The sequence below is a fragment of the Vombatus ursinus genome, unplaced genomic scaffold (genome assembly GCF_900497805.2).
Source record: "Vombatus ursinus unplaced genomic scaffold, bare-nosed wombat genome assembly UNPS02014335.1, whole genome shotgun sequence".
Classification (NCBI taxonomy): Eukaryota; Metazoa; Chordata; class Mammalia; order Diprotodontia; family Vombatidae; genus Vombatus; species Vombatus ursinus.
In genome coordinates, this window is record NW_020954113.1 from 850,956 (window position 1) to 868,391 (window position 17,436).

General features: G+C 37.3%; 1 protein-coding gene across 5 annotated transcripts in view; it reads right to left on the minus strand.

Annotated features, from left to right (window-relative positions):
• Positions 1-9,112: 9,112 nt before the first annotated feature.
• Positions 9,113-17,436, minus strand: part of CEP152 (centrosomal protein 152) — an 89,594-nt gene continuing 81,270 nt past the window's right edge. For all 5 annotated transcript variants that reach the window (XM_027860930.1, XM_027860931.1, XM_027860928.1 and 2 more), the window contains 5 exons: positions 14,311-14,404; positions 12,802-12,905; positions 10,927-11,083; positions 10,579-10,682; positions 9,113-10,323 (listed from right to left, as the gene is read on the minus strand). In XM_027860930.1, the coding sequence (XP_027716731.1) occupies positions 9,338-10,323; positions 10,579-10,682; positions 10,927-11,083; positions 12,802-12,905; positions 14,311-14,404 (1,445 nt within the window). In that variant the 3' untranslated portion in view covers positions 9,113-9,337. The remainder of the gene's footprint in view (positions 10,324-10,578; positions 10,683-10,926; positions 11,084-12,801; positions 12,906-14,310; positions 14,405-17,436) is intronic.

The following is a 17,436-nucleotide window of genomic DNA, read 5'->3' on the forward strand; positions in this document are numbered from 1 at the left end:
TCACTCCAAGTCTCTGGGTCTCAGTTTCTTCATCTAATAAAATGAAGCAGCTGGGTTTGGACTGACTTCTAAAGTCCCTTCTATCAGTGAAACTGGAATGTTATCAACAGGTAGAGATAAAGCAGGGAGAACGTTCCAGACATAGGATATCACTTGAACAAGGTATATAGGTAAGACGTGTTTGCAGAGGATTGTATGTGTAATTGACTGGAATACACAGGAGGTGTGAAAGCCTTGAATGCCAATCTAAGGAGTTTATATTTTATTTGAAGGTTTATTTTTCTGACTCAGTGTTTTGATTTAGAAAAGAATTGAGGGGCAGCTAGGTGGTGCAGCAGACGGAGCACTGGCCCTGGAGTCAGGAGGACCCGAGTTCAAATCCGGTCTCAGATAAGACACTTGACACTAGCTGTGTGACCTTGGGTAAGTCACTTAACCTCAACTGCCTCGCCACCCCCCGCCAAAAATATTGAATCATACTGTTCTTTGACTCCTTTTCATGGTCACGTTGTTTGACTTTCTATATACCAGGGCTACAAAGACAGATAAAAACTCAGTCCCTGCCTTTAGAAAGCATGTTAATGGAGGGAGATGACACACCAAAAACTGTATAAGATGTGTGTATACATATATCTATATACATTTTTTCTCTACACATACGTGTGTGTGTGTGTGTGTGTATTTAAAGACAGAGACATAGAGAGGGATACAGAGATACAGAAAGGGGGAAGGGAGAGAGAGGAAGGTAAGGAAGAGGAAGGGGGGAGGGGGAGTGTTAAGTAGAAGGTAATCTAAGAGGGAAACAAGGAGCATTCACATCCAGCTTTGGTTCTAGTGTTTTTCCTTTAAAAACCAGAGAATATGAAAATACATACACACACATTTGCACCAGGGAAAAACCTTTGAGTCCTCTCTCCCAACCCCCATTCCCAAGGGGGTGCACTTTGAAAGACATCGCTTGTGTCCCTTTACTTCAATTTCCAAGATGGACATCACTGACTTACTTTTTGTCACCTTAGAACTGGTTCTACTATGTTTTGACCTGGTGAAAGGGATGATTCTGAGCTGAAGTCTCCTTTAGAGCATATTCTGACTTCCCAGCATCCTCTACCACTTGTTCAAAACCAAATAGCTCCACATTCAATTTTTAGAGTGTACACTGAGGAATATAAACCCCTCTTAATTCTAGTGCCTTCCCTCTTTAATTATTTCCTATTTATCTTATATATAGTTTGCTTTGTATATATTTGTCGCTTTTCTCCCACATTAGATTATGAGCTCCTTGAGGGCAGGGGCTGTCTTTTGCCTCTTTTTGTATCCCCAGTGCTTAGCGCAGTCTCTGGCACACAGTATGTGCTCAATAAATGTTTACTGATTTACTGATTGATTAAACAGTCAAAGCTCAGTAGGGAAAATTGCTGTAACGGCTGTGAGTCCCAGAAATGTCATCTACTTAATATGGCAGAAAACTTCCAGTTTTTGCTAGCTATAACATGCTTCCTGGGGTAGTTGGTTTGAACCGTACTTTGTGGTTCTGTTTTGGTTTAATGGATTTGTTAACCTAGCAAACACAACGTGCAATAGGTTATTTTAACCTCTGCAAACACAAAATTTGAGTTCAAGGGAACATTTGAAATTGCTAAGATGTGAACATTTAACTAGTGCTTAAGAAGCAACTTGAACAGTTCTGTGGGTAATGTCAGACAATTAAGTAAAGGAAATTGTGAAAAAGTTATATTATGATTTTATTTTAGCTTTCCAGTTGAAGATTCCTAGGTAGTCAAAGAAATCTGCCATATATAGGATTATTACAATGATGCACTCTTAACTGTGCTTACTCTGTGGTCATTCATCTATGAACTCTAGAAACACAAAGTAGGAAGAATCAATGACTACAGGAACCAGAATTTGGCCCAGAACGCTATGTTCAAGACACAATGAATGAAATTATGAAATTTAATTTGAATTATGAAATCTAATTTGCTGTGTGACGAACAAGCCTCTGGTCCCAAAAAAAATTGGTGGTTCTATTCAAATTGTCTCATCAGGCAATAACATATTTATAAGAACACAAGATTTAATTTACTCCCCAAGTTTCCATATTGTTTCTTTGCTTTAAGAGACACTGAATAAGCTATCCATTTAAGTTACTTATTTTAATGAAATAAAAAAGCCATTGTTTGAAGCCATTTTACCATTTCAGCTTCTAATTAATTTCCTGTCCTGTTCCTGAAGGAAATAAATTTCTTGTAATTATAACAAAGGAGGTTTTTAAATGGTATTGTTAGTTACCGCCCAAAGATATTGAAATACCTTTTAATTTCCTAATAGTATTTTAAGATGAGTCAACGTTGGTGTGCTCAGATGACTCAAAATTATTGAAGATGGTATGATTCTAATACAACAATTTTCCACAGTTATGTTGGGAAATACCAAATTGCAAGCTGACCTACCCAAAGGAAAAAAAAAAAACCCAAGTGATTCAGACTGCCAAAGTGCTCCAGCTAAGCAGAAGTCCCATGTAACTCAATCTACCACCAAGAGAGCAAATTGAAATGAATTCACATATTCATAGATCATAGATTTAGAATTGGAAGAGACTTTATTCAAAAGCATGCCCAATTCAATTCATAGCCTGAAGAAGATTGAGAGTGGAGGGAAATATATGATATCTGCTCTAGTATCAGAAAGGTGGTCCTGTGAAAGAGGAACTAAACTTTCTTTGCTTGGCCTCAGAGGATGGAACAAGATGTAATGAGTGAATGGATAAATGGTCAAAGGATATAAATAGGTAGTTTTCAGAGGAAGAAATCCAAGATATCATAACCATATGAAAAAATGTTCTATATCACTAATAGAGAAATGTAAATTTAAAAGTATGAAGTACCATCAGATTGGCAAAATTGACCAAAAAAAAAAAAAAAGGAAATGACAAATGCTGGAAAAGACTGTGGGGAAAATAGGTACTTTAATCTGCTGTTGGTAGAGCTGTAAACTAGTCCCACCATTCTGAAAAGCAAGTTGATACAATACCAAAAAAAGTTATTAAATTGTGTACCTTTTACCCAGCAATATCCCTACTAGATCAATACTCAAAAGAGAGCAAAAAACAGGAAAAGGATCCATATGGAAAGCAATATTTACAGCAGCACTTTTTGTGACAGAAAAGAATTAGAAACTGAGGGGATGCTTATCAACTGGAGAATGGCTGAACAAGTTATATATATGAAGGTGATGGAATACTATATTGCATAAGATATTATGAAGTTTCAGAAAAACCTGGGAAGAACTGCATAAACTGATGCAAAGTGAACAGAATCAGGATAACAATTTTATACAATAACAATATTATTATAAGGTTAAACAACTTTGAAAGATTTATGTACTCTGATCAACACACTGACCAACCACAAATGCAAAGGACTCATGAAAGATACTATCCACCTGCAGATTGAGAGGTGACAGACTAAGAGTGCAGACTGATAAATATTTTCTTTCTTTCCCTTCCTTCCTTTCTGAACAGGGCTAATGTATGAATTTCTTTTGATTGACTATACACATTTGTAACTGAACTGAAAATAAAATTGAATTTAAAAAGTAACCAAAAGCTGTGGGCTATAAACTAAGCTAAACTTTAAAAAAATTGACTGTTCATCAAAGGTATGCTTAATATCAGTGGACTAAAAGTATGCCTTCATGAAGAAGAGTAAAAGGACATGTGTTTAAATAAAGATATAATGGATGGAAGTTACAAGAAAACTGATCTTGTGCTGATATAAAGAAAATGTTCTTTGCTGTCTAGAAGAGGAATATTTGGCATATCATGATAGGGAACAAATTGTCTGTCCTAGGTGTTCAAGAAGAGGCTGAATAGCCATTTGTCACAATATTCTAGAGATTTTTTTTTTAATCAGGAGTGGTTCTTCCAAAAATCCTAAGTATTTATTAAAGTTAAATTATTAAACAACAATTAGCCACTATTTGCAAGATACTGTGTTAGGTCACTAAGAGGTACAGAAGATAAATAAGGGGAGAGGGAGAGAGGGAGGGAGGAAGAGAGAGAGAGACAGAGAGAGACAGAGACAGAGACAGAGAGACAGAGAGAGAGAGAGTAGTTTAGCTACCAGAGGCTTCCTGATCAGTTATGGCTTAGCAGAGTATGCCTTAAAACCAATATTCTATCTATAGCAAAACTCTGTGCTATAATATAGCTTTCAATAAACATTAATCTGATATACTTATTGAGGTGAGGACAATCCAATTCAATAAACATTTATGTGCCTACCATGTGCCAGGCACTGTGCTAAGTACTGGGAATACAATTAATAAAAAGACAGTCCCTGCTCTCAACAAGTTTACAATTTAAGAGGGGAGACAACACACACAAGGAGACAGGAAAGAAGGTGGGGGGAAAGATGGGACATCAGGGGGTATCTGGTGTGGGCCATGGAGTTCAAACCAGGCAGGGCAGCAAATGCCAGGTGGAATGAGCTAGTGATATACTTATTCCCCAACACCATTCCCCCCTTTTTTTTCCTCTTGCCCCCAATCGCTTGACTGATTGCAACAAGATTGGGTTTAGTAACTTCATGGTGATAGCTTGGAAGAATACTTTAAAATATGTGAAATATTAAAGAGTTTTCTATAATTACTAATTATAATAGGAGGTTCTTAGGTTTGCAAAATTATTTCCACCTATCTCATTTGATCCTGTGAGATAAGAGACTGTATACAAGTGCCCATTTTGCAAATGAAAAAAACTGAGGTCTGAGAAGTTTGGTGACATGTGTGGATACACACAGCCAGGAGGCAGAATTCCATCCGAGGTCTCTCTTAACTCCCAGTCTAACCTTCTTCAATGTTTTTAAGACAACACTGGCTCTTAGCAGATTATAGACAATTTGCTGATGGACGGCAGGAATGAAAGAAGGGAGACAGGATATTTGAAGGATGGGACATAATATTTATTTAATCTTGAGCAACCCTCTCATTTTTCATGAGGAAACTAAAATAGTGGTTACATGACTTCCTCAAGGTCAAATAATTAAGGGAGTTAAGTAGCAGAGATGATATTGGAATCCAAGCCTTGATTCTAAATCAAGTCTCCTCCTATACTGTTCTATCTGGTCTGACTAGAGGACAAGGTTTCTTCAAACTCTAAATCCTATTCTGCTATGGGGATAGGCATGGATTGGATATCCCAGTAGAAAACATGTTTGAGACTGAACTAAGAGATGAGAAGTAGGGCAGCACAGGGAGAAAGGTAGGATGCCAGAGAAACTTAAACTTTTGAGATTCTGCTCAAGGTTTGAGGTCTTGCTGACTCTGATGCCACACTCAGCTTTCCTTGTCTCACACCTGGGGCTCAGAGACAAACAAATCTGCTCAAATGGACTAATTGCACATTGCTGACCTGCAGCAGCAAACGTTCTTTGATAGCTTTGCACTGGCTGTACCCCATGCCAGGATTACTCCCTCCTTCCTCATCTTTGCCACTCTGGACCCCCATTTGTCTTCAATACACAGCTCGAGGGCCACCTTCTGCCAGCCTTTCCTGGTCCTCCAGTTGCTGGTGCCTTCCCATTCTAAAGCTTCCTTGTACCCACTTTATATGTATCAATATACATATATACGTGTTGTCTTCCTCCATTGGGATATAAGCTCTCTGAAAGTAAGAACTGTTTCACTTCTGTTTAGTACAGCATCTTGCATAGAGGCACTCAATAAATGCTTTGAGTGTGCTATTTGCAAGCTCAACAAAAAGGCAATTTTTGAGGAACTCAAACTGTGCTCATGTAGAGGCAGTACTGCTAGTGGATAGAGTGCTGGATCTGGAGTTGGTAGACTTGGATTCAAATCCCTTCTCAGAGACAACACGGTTGAGTTACAACCTCTAGATCCTCCATTTTCTCACCTGTAGATGGGAATAATACTTGCATTATCTACTTCACAGGTTTGTGATGAAAGCACTTTGCAGGCCTGAAAGTGCTATGTAAATATGTTACTATTACATATACAATATGCTTCCATGATTATGTATTTCTAGAAAAGGCTATTCATTCATTCTGCATTTATTAAGCAACTATAGTTTACACAGGCACTGTTTTTGGGACTGTGGGAGGCACAAAAGTAGAAAAAGGGGACCTAATCTCAAAATGGCTCACAATCAAATTAGGAAAACAAAACAACCAGAAATTTTAAAAAAAAATTAACATAAGCAAGTCAAAGATCGGACAAGTCTGAACTATATATCAGTGCCATAAAATACAAATACAAATACTACTACCACTACCACCTCCACTACTACTACTAGCAGTTTAAAGTTTGCAAAACACTTTACAAACATTATCTCATTTAATGGTTGCAAAGACCCTCTGAGGTAAGTACTATTATCATCTCCAATCTGTACATGAGGAAAGCTTAGACATGCTAAGTGACTTCCTAGGGGGTCACTTAACTAGCGTAGCGTAGGAGGCAGGATTTGAACCCAGGTCTCCTCCAGGGCCAGTACTTTTTACACTCTACACACCAAGCTGCTTCAGGGTGAGCACAACATGGTTCCTTTTTTTGTGAGCAACTCCTATACAAATACAAAACAAAACAATGATTAGTGTGGGTCAGCTTAGTAAGGTGAGGCTTAATGGACTCTTTCATGTTCAGTCACTCTATGAAGTCCAGTTTTAAGAGACATCCATCCCTGAACTAGGGATGAGAGAGAATATAGTGTACAGCTTATGCTACTCTTACAGCTACAAAGATTTGGCTGCCTTTTCATTTCTTTTAAAGGGAGGGCTCCCCTTTTTAAGGCTGAAAACTCACCACTAGCAAAATCAACCAAGTGGTGAGTTTTCAGCACACTTCAAGGGAGCCCCTAATACCACATCAGTGTCTGTGGCCAACAGACTGAGAAATAATGCATTAAACTAACACAGGCCAAGAAACAAGAGGGTTGAACAAACAAGAAGCCCATTCTCTTCCCCCCAAATACCATCATCTTTATAGCTATAGAAAATTCATGAAACCAGAGGGTGAGGTCTTCTCTGTGGTTTGTATAGTCATTACCACGTGGAGAGTACCTTATAATGAAGAGTACCTCATAATACAAAAACATCTAGATACAGACAAGCCACTAATTACATTTGCTTTTCATTGCCAATTATTAAACTGTACCTTTAAGTTTATTTCAGAGAGAATGTGAAGTGTTTTTTTTTTCTTTTCTAAATACGAGTTTAATTCATCTGAGGGTAGTTCCAACACAAGCTGGCATTTTTGTAGAGCTCTGTGGAGACAACACTATCATCAATGCTAAGACAGCAATGATATGATCAATACAAAAATAATTATCATCTTTTGCACAATGCGCTGGTATGAACTTGTCTGATGTGGGGAGATTCAAAATACTTCAAAAAATAATGACTCTTGTATCACAAAGACCTGTGGAGGAGTGAAAAAGTTATTGATCTTCCCCATCCTGAACCCAAGTTTCAAAACTCCATGCTAAGAAGTAATTTGGAAACTCATCTAAGCTAAACAGGATCACTCAAATCGAGCAGCTGCCTTTCTAAGTGTGCTAGGTTTGAGTGAAACCTTCCTTGGCAGTAGGGAAAAAGTAATAAAATGGATTTTTTGTTGAGTGCTGGATGGGAACCTTACACTTTTCCCTAGGAGGTAAATGACAATTAGGAAAAAGAAAAGAAGGACACCAAGAAAGGAGCTGAAATCAAAGGGTATACCTTCCTCTAACACTTTTGATAAGGGCTTAAACATCTGACATGATTAAGTCCTCCCAATATTTTAAACTGACTGTCAACTTTGCTGGTGGCTAACAAATTTGACTATACATCAAGAGTTAGACCTCATTGGTTCCTTTCAAGGCTTAATATTTATAGTCATTAGTCAGAGGCAGATAAGAGTGATGCTGGTTTAAGAAATCTGGCAACGTGAATGAATAAGCATTTGCGCACATTCTGGACTACTTTGCTTCTATCAGCAAATGTGAAGCTATTAAATTGAGTTCTATGACACAGACAGCCATCTCTCAGGCTGCTAGACACTAATATGGGTCAACCCAACAGTGGACATAGTGCTCCTTTTTCGGATTCACATTTATGTACATGTAGGCTAAACCCAACATTAGGCCATCCACCAAAAAATGGCCCAACTTGGAGAGTTTGCTCCTCAGATAGGTCACCAACCTGGTAGTGGTTCGAGGAATGCCATGGTTATAAACACTAAGCTATGCTGGAACAATTCTCTTTCTGTCCTTTCTATGGTCAGGGTGATGCTGCTAAAGTAGGCTGATCTGCTTTCACCTGCATGAATCTATAATTTTTTAGCTTTTAAAGAGATTCACTTGGGTATAACACTACTTAGGTGGTTATTTATTCCTGTGACCTTTCCTCACTGTACATTTCTCATTCTCAATTCATGGCATGAATGAACTATGTAGCATTTATAGAGAAACAGAATAAAATTAACTATTTCACACACACACACCCCCCCAAAAAAAGCAGAACACAGTCTCTATTAAAACATGAGTAACATCTAATGAAATGATGCTGACTTGCATACAAATCATCCTGAGAAGACAAAATAAGTGAAGCAATGACATTGACTGAGAACTCTTTTTTTCCCCCGTGGGTACTGTAGGAGTTGAGAAATTATGCAAATATCGATTTGAAAATTTAAGTGACACTTTAAATAGTAAAACCAATAAAAAATTGTACTTTGTGACATATGTAGCACATGCTTGGGGAAAAAAAAAACTTTTCTTTTCTACTTGAAACAAAAATGACATTTTTGAGTATACATTTTCTAAGGAAAACTGTATTCCCACAGCAAGTTTATAACCATGTAAAAGTTCAATCAGTATTAAAATTAAATTTTGTCTCTCATATTTCCAAATAATTACATTTACATTACACTCTTCAAGAAAACTTTCAACCATGATGCTAAACATTTCTACTACAGTATGAATTACAAAATAATTTATAACAATTCTAATAGGGGCCATATATAGTTTTATTTAAATATATAATAATTTAACACTGCACAGCAAACTAATTTATAGGTATAAAAATAGATTCTGTTTAGCAATAAAAAATAAACACTACATAAAAAGACCAAAACATACACAACCATAAAATTTGGAAGATTAAGGCAACATAAATATTTCAAGTAATTTTATGAGATTACTTTACTCATGTAACATTCAGTCAGATGTTATTAAAACATCTCAAAATAGACACAGTTCACATTTTTTTTTCAGTACAAATTTTCCCTTTCAGTTCTCTTCTAAACATATTAGTGTATCTTCTTAAACACTGTATAACAACAATTAATCTAGATTGACCACTGGGCTGTCAAAGCCACTGTCCTGTTGACTAGTTTGGGGAGCCATTAATAATTTTCTTGAATGCTGATGATAAGCTGAAGAATGAACTGCACTGTTCAGTTTTTTGAAGTCTAATCTCAGTACATCAGAGTTGGGATGAGATGCATGCCCAGGAGGCTTATTTACCTGTTCTGTCTGGGTTCGTTTGTCTTCTTTTTTGACAACAGGAATGTGGTCATTTTGACATAAGAATTGTCTAGAAAGTTTATTGGCTTTTCCCTCTGTATCAGAAAGACAAGTATTTGTTGGAAACTGCATGAAGGAAACTGATTCTATTTGTTTGTCCAGGATCCCTTGTTGCAAAGGAAATAAAAATGATGTGTCACTGCTATGTAAGGCTTCAGGAGTTATACTTTTTGAACTCCAGTCAAGGGAGTCACTGGGACCTTCTCTATCCTTTACTGGAGTTTCCTGAATATCAAAATTCAGACTTTTCTCAGCTATGACCTGCTGACAACACTCAGTCTGTGAAATACATTTACGTTCTTTTAAAATGCGTTTTTCTTTCAGACCCTGAAATGTTACATGACTGGATCCTGAGTCAGAGAGACCAGAAGTCTGAGTAGCTGTGTGTGTGTTTTCAAACTGCATATGAGGGCCAGTTTTGCTTCTTCCACCATCCTCAGGAACAAACTCAGGATGCACATTTCTTGGCAAATCATCTTGCTGTTTGCATGCAGTCACACTGCTCACAATGCCTGAAGATGCTTCTCTGAAAGCAACATGCTTTGTTTCCATGTGTTCTGTATCTTCTAACCGTTGTCTTAAGTTACAAGGTAAACGCTTCTGAAGGACTTGCTCACCGCCTTCCTTGGTGATATTATTCCTGCCGCTTGATTTGTTTTCCATATGGCTTCCCCTACTCTGATTCATGTAATTTCTTTTTGATTGTTCAATTCCAGGCAGTAGCTCAGACGATCGAAGTACTGCTAACAAAGTACAAGGAAAGAAAACAGAAAATTAGAGGGAATGCTAAAAACAAAAACAATCCTTTCAAATATTTTAGAAAACTTTACCTACCAATGCTAGAAATTCTTAGGTTGTGTTTATAAATCACCAGTTAAACATCACAAATAAACTTGCCCTCCCTTTGCCCTTGTTTTATAAGGCAGAAACTAAATCTCTAAAGGAGTGGGAAGGGTAGGAAAAAAACAAACTACTGAAGTGATTCATTTTTCACATACCCAACGGTGAATTTTTGATCTGGGCTCTATTAATAATAGGTGTTTCCAGCACGTTAGCCATTGTAGCAAGCTTGCTAGCAGCATTCATGATCTTTTTCTCAGCCCTATGGGGAATTTCAGAATATTAAATCAATATAGTTCAGAGAAAAAAATGAGTTTCTCTACCCTTAGGCTTTCCGTTATCCAATTCCCCTAGCCAGTTTTTAAAGCAACACAGCCATAAGTTTCTTTCACCCCAAAGTCATGTAAAAACACTTAATTTTGCAACTTGGAAAAATGGCCGGATAATCACATGCTGTTCCAGCTCTCTCAATGCAACAAAACTGTGCTTATTTACTCTGGACTCACCCTTCCTGCCTTCCATCATCCTGCAAAAGTTGGTGTAGGCAAACCAGGTAGTATTTGCGCATCCTCCGAGCAGTTTCTTGACGCTCTTTAAATAGTTCTGCTTTTAGCAACTCAGCTGCTCTCTCTTTACTTCCTTGTATATACCGAATCATATCACCTACAATGTATGGGGTAAAAAATGTACAGGGTATTTATTTTTTAATAGAATGTCCCAGAGGGAGAAGGGAAATAGATATTCCAGGGCTATTTTCTAACACAAAAAAAAGGGGGGGGGGACTAGTAGGGAAGCTTAAAACAGTGCTGTTTTAAACAATGACATAGAATATTGAGGATTTCCTTTTGGTAGGGTTTGAAGAGAAACTATTACATATTCCATTGAAATGATGATGGTCACATATGGTGAGAAAAATGGAGTGTTCCCTGATGAAAAATCTGTCATGTTCTAAAAAAACATCCTAGGCAAGAAAATACCATATATATGATATACAGAAATTCCACAACAGTGATGAGTATTTAAAAACATATTTCAACTTCATATCATGATCTATATATTAAGGGAGAGGAAGGAAAATTGGAAAAAGGAGAAGGATGTTGAGAGACAGACTGACATTCAGAAGTGAAAAGGACAGCTCAGAAAGACTCGTCCCTTGCAGGGATGTGATGGAACTTGAACTGTGAGTGTCACTGAAATGCTAATTAGCAATTCACAGGGTCACAGACTTAGTGCAGGGAGAAGCCTTAAGGGGTTCGACCCTATCATATAAAGATGAAGAAGCTGATGCCTGGAGAGGTGAAAGAAGGGGGTTTGGGACCATGTCTTTTGGCTCCAAGTTTAGGACTTTGTAACCCCTGATACATCTTTGTGTGGTCTCAGTGACCTGTGTGCTTCCTTATCTGTAAAACAAGAGGCTTGGACTCAATGCATTCTAAGGTATGTTTGAACTGGACAGTAGATTGGACAGTAAGGGAGATCTAAGAGAAGGGAAGGAGTTATTGTGAACCAGACCCATCAAGGCCAGGACTAGATCCTGTCTAAAGAAATTCCTCATACCTGTTCTACCAGGACCATCATGTTTATAGAGCACTTATAACCTCAAAGCATCTATGATGTAGAATAAAAATGGAAGAACTATCATATTTAATTAAAATTATATGGGGCTTAACAATGCATGAATCCCTGTGCAACAATCAACCAACCAACAAACAAGCAAGCATTTATTAAGCATCTCCTATATGCTAGGCACTGAGGAATACAAGGACAAAATGAAACTGCCCTGACCTCAAGGAGCTCACTTTCTATAGGAAAGACCACATCTACACATAAGTTTATACAAAAGAGAGATGAAATAAATACTAGGAAATCTGTAAGGAGCAGCTTAAAGGGATAGGGAACAGGAAAGACTTCATGTAGAAAGTGGTGCTTAGGCTTAATTTTGAAGGAGGAAGTATATTCTAATCTAGACATAAACCTATGCAAAGGCACAGACACGTCAGGACCTAACAAGTGGTTATTTAATTTCTGCTTCTTCTTCAGTCCTAATCCCTTAGACTTTTAACTGGTCATAGTTTTCCCCTTTTATTATCTAATTTGTAATATAGTCAAAGTACTATTACAATATTACCCCACTCACAGTCAAATGATTGTCGACTATAATACATGAACAATCCCAGCTTTCTATCACTTCCAAAAATGCATAGAGAATATCTAGAAAAGGCATCAGCATTCTCTGAGATGTGAGTTTTTCACAATTTCTAATGTCTCTAGGTATTGAACTTATGAAAGCTAGAAGATCCACAAATGAGGTCTTACAATATCTTAAGATGATTGTTTTAACTCTGTATAGATTTGGTTGCATAAATTCTATAGGAACTCACTCTTGATTTTTTTTACAGCTTTAATATAATGTCCACGAAGTTCTTCCAAGCCCTTTCCGTTGCATATCAGGCAGCTATGGTCAACAGCACCTTCTGAAAATGATCTAAAAACAAACCAAAGGTTAAAAATTCAATTAAACATATTTATTAAATACCTACACTACGTGCCAGACACTGTGCACTATGCTAGATGCTGTGGATTGAAAGAAAACAAAAACAAAAACAGAATAGTCCCTGCACCCAAGAAGCTTACAGTATATGGTGGGGAAATAACATATACATAAATACAAAATATAGAGGAAACAATACATACATAAATACAAACTATGCATAAAATAAACACAAAATAACTTTGGGAGGGAATAGAGAACACTCGCAGCTGAGGGAATCAGAAATGGGCTAAGAGTAGGAGGTGAGATTTGAGCTAAGCCTCGTTGAGGGCTAAGTCCTCCAAGAGGCACAGGTAAGGGGCGAGAGCATTCCAAGCATGGGGAACAGCCTATATAAAAGCATAGAGAGGATGTGAAATGTCAAGTATGAAGAACATCAAGTAGGCCAGTTTGTCTAGAATATTGGTACGCTGAAAGGGAGAATAATGGGAAACCAATCTAGAAAAATCGGTCAGATACAGATTGTAAAAGACTTTAAATGACAGGAGTTCAGATTTTATTCTACAGGCAACAGGTAGTCCTTGAAACTTCTTGAGCAGGGGAGTGACATGGTCAGACCAATGCCTTAGTAATATAAACTTGGCAGCAATGGATGGAGACAAGGGTACAAATTAGGAAACTACTACACTACTCTAGGCGAGCAGTAATAGGCTTAATTAGGGTAGTAGTCATGTGAGTGAAAGGGATTGATGTTAGCAATGTTGAGGAGGTAGAATTGATAAAACTTGGCAAGTGCTTGTATATGGGAGTCAGGAGGGAAGAGAAAGAAAAAGAGTAGCAGATAACTCTAAAGTCTGAACACCTCAGTAACTGGAAGGCTGGCAGTGCTCTCAAAAGAAACAAGGAAGTTAAGAAGAAGTATGGGTTTTCTGGGAAAAGATGAGTTCTGTTTTGGATGTGTTGAGTTTGACATGTCTGTGGGATATCCAGGTGGAGATGTCCAGCAATCAGTTGGCAATACAGGAAAGGAGGTGGGAATAGAGATTAAGCTAAGATATACGCATCTGGGAGATATCTGCATAGAGATGATCATCAAACCCATGGAAGCTAATGGTATCACCAATACAGAGGAGAGAAGAAGAAGCAAGGCCTGGTCTACACCTGTGCACAGGGGCAGACTATGGATAGTGATCCAACAAAGGAAGGAGCTGTCAGTAGAATGGTAGAACCACACAAGAGCAGTGTCAAGAAAAATCAGGGTTAAGCACTACAGATAAATTCAAGAAAAATAAAGATTGAGAAATGGCCATTTAAAGATTACACAAAAACAAACAAATCTCAAATGACTAATTTCATCTGGAAAACAAATCAAGTGTTCCTTTAAAATGGAAACAATCACCTTGGTGGTATGCTAAGTGCTCTCAGTTCTTCCAATTTCATCTTCATCTCATTGTTTTCTTCCATTAATTCTTCAACAACTCTACTGTTTTCTTCTGCAAAATAAAAGTTTGTAACTTTTTGTCCAGGTTTCTTACTGGTCTTTATTTAACCATATGCAAATCTTTAGAAAGAAAGCTATATAATTTTTTGTTATTCTCACTCCAGAATGATTACTCCCTTGGCTTTATTTTCTCAGCACATAAAAACTATACTGCACCACTATGTATTTACTTCTATGTTATCTAAGAATTGTCCTCTGTTTGGTAGAATGACAAAGAACATCACAACCAGAAGGGTCTTCAGAGCTCATGTAATCCAGTCCTCTGATTTTTCAGAGGAAGAAAAACAGGCCCAGAAATGTTAAGTAATTTATCCCAAGATTCACACATTGCTAGTTAGTGGTAAAACTGGGACTTGGACCTAGTTATTTCAACTCTCTACAGTGCTCTACACTGTTAACCTCTCTTCTCATTCTAGATGCTTTCTTTTCCCTAGATTATTGTGACATTGCTCTGCTGTATTTCTTCTTCTGGTGTGGTTGCCTTCTCTCATCCTTTAGCTACAAGGGAGCTTGCTCACTGCTCTGAACACCACCAAAGGCTATGTGTATGGGGTATTTACAAAGATTTATGAATAAAAAGCTGTACGTGGTATGTACATGCTTTCCCTGTTACATTTTGTAGTCCCTTGAGCCTATCTTTTCCTTAGAAGTTCCAGAAGGAAAGGAGCATGTTCCTGTGGTTCTGCATTCCCCATAGTTCTACCAGGCACATAGCCTCTATGTTCCATAGCCTCCACATTTGTGGAATGAATGGCTCAAACCTAACCCAATAACATAGCAATTACCTTCTCCCCTACTCTATCAAAAGGGAGGCACATTTAAAAACAAATCTCTATTTCAATTCTGGGGACTTACAAAATCTTTGCAAAAGAGGATGGGTTGGCTTACACCTGGAGAATCACCGATTCCTCTCAGTGATATTAAGCTGTTTTTATGACTCACTGAATGCTACCAAATCACAGAATAGTAAAATGAAATCTAGACTAGGAATCAACAGACATGGATTCTAGCTCTGCTCCTGAGTAGCCATGGGAATGTAGGTAAGTCACAAACACTCTGGGCCTCAGTGACCTCTTGTATAAAATAAGGGACTTAAATGAGAAGATCTCAAAGATCCATTCCAGTTAAAATATACTATGAACTCTATGAAAATATTTGGAAAGAATTATAGAAACAAACAAACAAACAAAAAAAAACCCCAAACCACACCAATGCAATACTACTGAATAGTCTTAAGGCTAGTAATCAAAGCACTAGGGTTCTGGTCTTAGCTCTATTATCAACTTGGGTGGCCTAAAAGGGAGGGTTGATTTTTCTGACTTATTCTTTGTTCATGTATTAAACTAGGTAACAATCTCAAAAGGGAATTGTGCCAAATGACTATTTCATGATTACAATGTGAAATATAAAATATTATTATTGAATAGCAACAGTAACCAACAACTCTTGCCATATGTTGTGTACAGTATTTTTCCTTTTGTAATTTACTTGGTTTACATAATTTCACAATAACATTTTTATGTAGATATGTATAAGGTTTGTATAAGCATTCCATTCGTTCTTCTGGCCACCACTCCACTAATGAGCTAAAATAAATGCAGACACAAGGGTAGTTTTATTCTGAAGAAAAAAAAAATCATCTGACTTTGAAATTCTATCCAACCTTTTTTTATTTTCAAGTAATTATCTATCTTTAACATTTCTCTGTAAGCTGTGGCTAGTAGCATTTCTCTGTCCTTCCCCTGGACTTTCTTTAAATTCCTTCTTTTGAGGACATAGGGAAATTTAAAAGGAGATGCCAGGGAACAGAATTTCCCTATGTCTTTATATTTCAACTATTTCACTGCATCAAGGCATATACATTGCTAAAAAAAAAAATCTTGTTTATGGAGAACAGAAGAATTTATGACCAAACAAGAGTTAGAGAACATTATGAATTGCAAAATGGATAATTCTGATTACATTAAATTGAAAAGTTTCTGCACAAACAAAGTCAATGCAACCAAGATTAGGAGGGAAGCAGAAAACTGGGAAAGAATTTTTACAACCAGTGTCTCTGATAAGGGCCTCATTTCTAAAATATATAGAGAACTAAGTCAAATTTATAAGAATACAAGTCATTCCCCAACTGATAAATGGTCAAAGGATATGAACAGATAGTTTTCAGAGGAAGAAATTAAAGCTACCTATAATCATATGAATAAATGCTCTAAATCACTATTGATTACAGAAATGCAAATCAAAACAACTCTGAAGTACCAAATCACACCCATCAGACTGGTCAACATGACAGAACAAGAAAATGATAAATATCGGAGAAGATGTGGGAAAATTGGAACACTAATGCATTGTTGGTGTTGTGAACTGATCATTATGGAGAGCAATTTAGAACTATGCCCAAAGAGCTATAAAAATGTGCATACTCTTTGATCCAGCAACAGCACTTAGGGCTGTATCCCAAAGAGATCATCCAAATGGGAAAAGGACCCACATGTACAAAAATATTTATAGCACCTCTTTCTGTGGTGGCAAAGAATTGGAAATTGAGAGGATGCCCAATCAATTGGGGAATGGCTGAACAAGTTGTGGTATATGAACATAATGGAATACTATTGTGCTAAAAGAAATGATGAGCAAGTGGACTTCAGAAAAACCTGGAAAGACTTGTATGAACTGAGACTGAGTGAAGTGAGCAGAACCAGGAGAATGTTGTATACAGTAAACAGCCATGTGTTCAATGACTGACTTTGATAGACTTAGCTCTTCTCAGCAATGCAAGGATCTAAGACATCTCCAAAAGTCTCATGATGGAAAATGCTATCCACTTCCAGAGAAAGAACTATGGAGTTTGAATGCAGATCGAAGCATACTATTCGCCCTTTTTTTTCTTGTTTTGTTTTGTTTCTTCTTTCTTGTGGTTCCTCCTATTAGTTCTTCTTTATAACATGATTAATGTGAAAATATGTTTAATAGGAATGTATATGTAGAGCCTATATCAGATTGCATGCCATCTTGGAGAGGGAG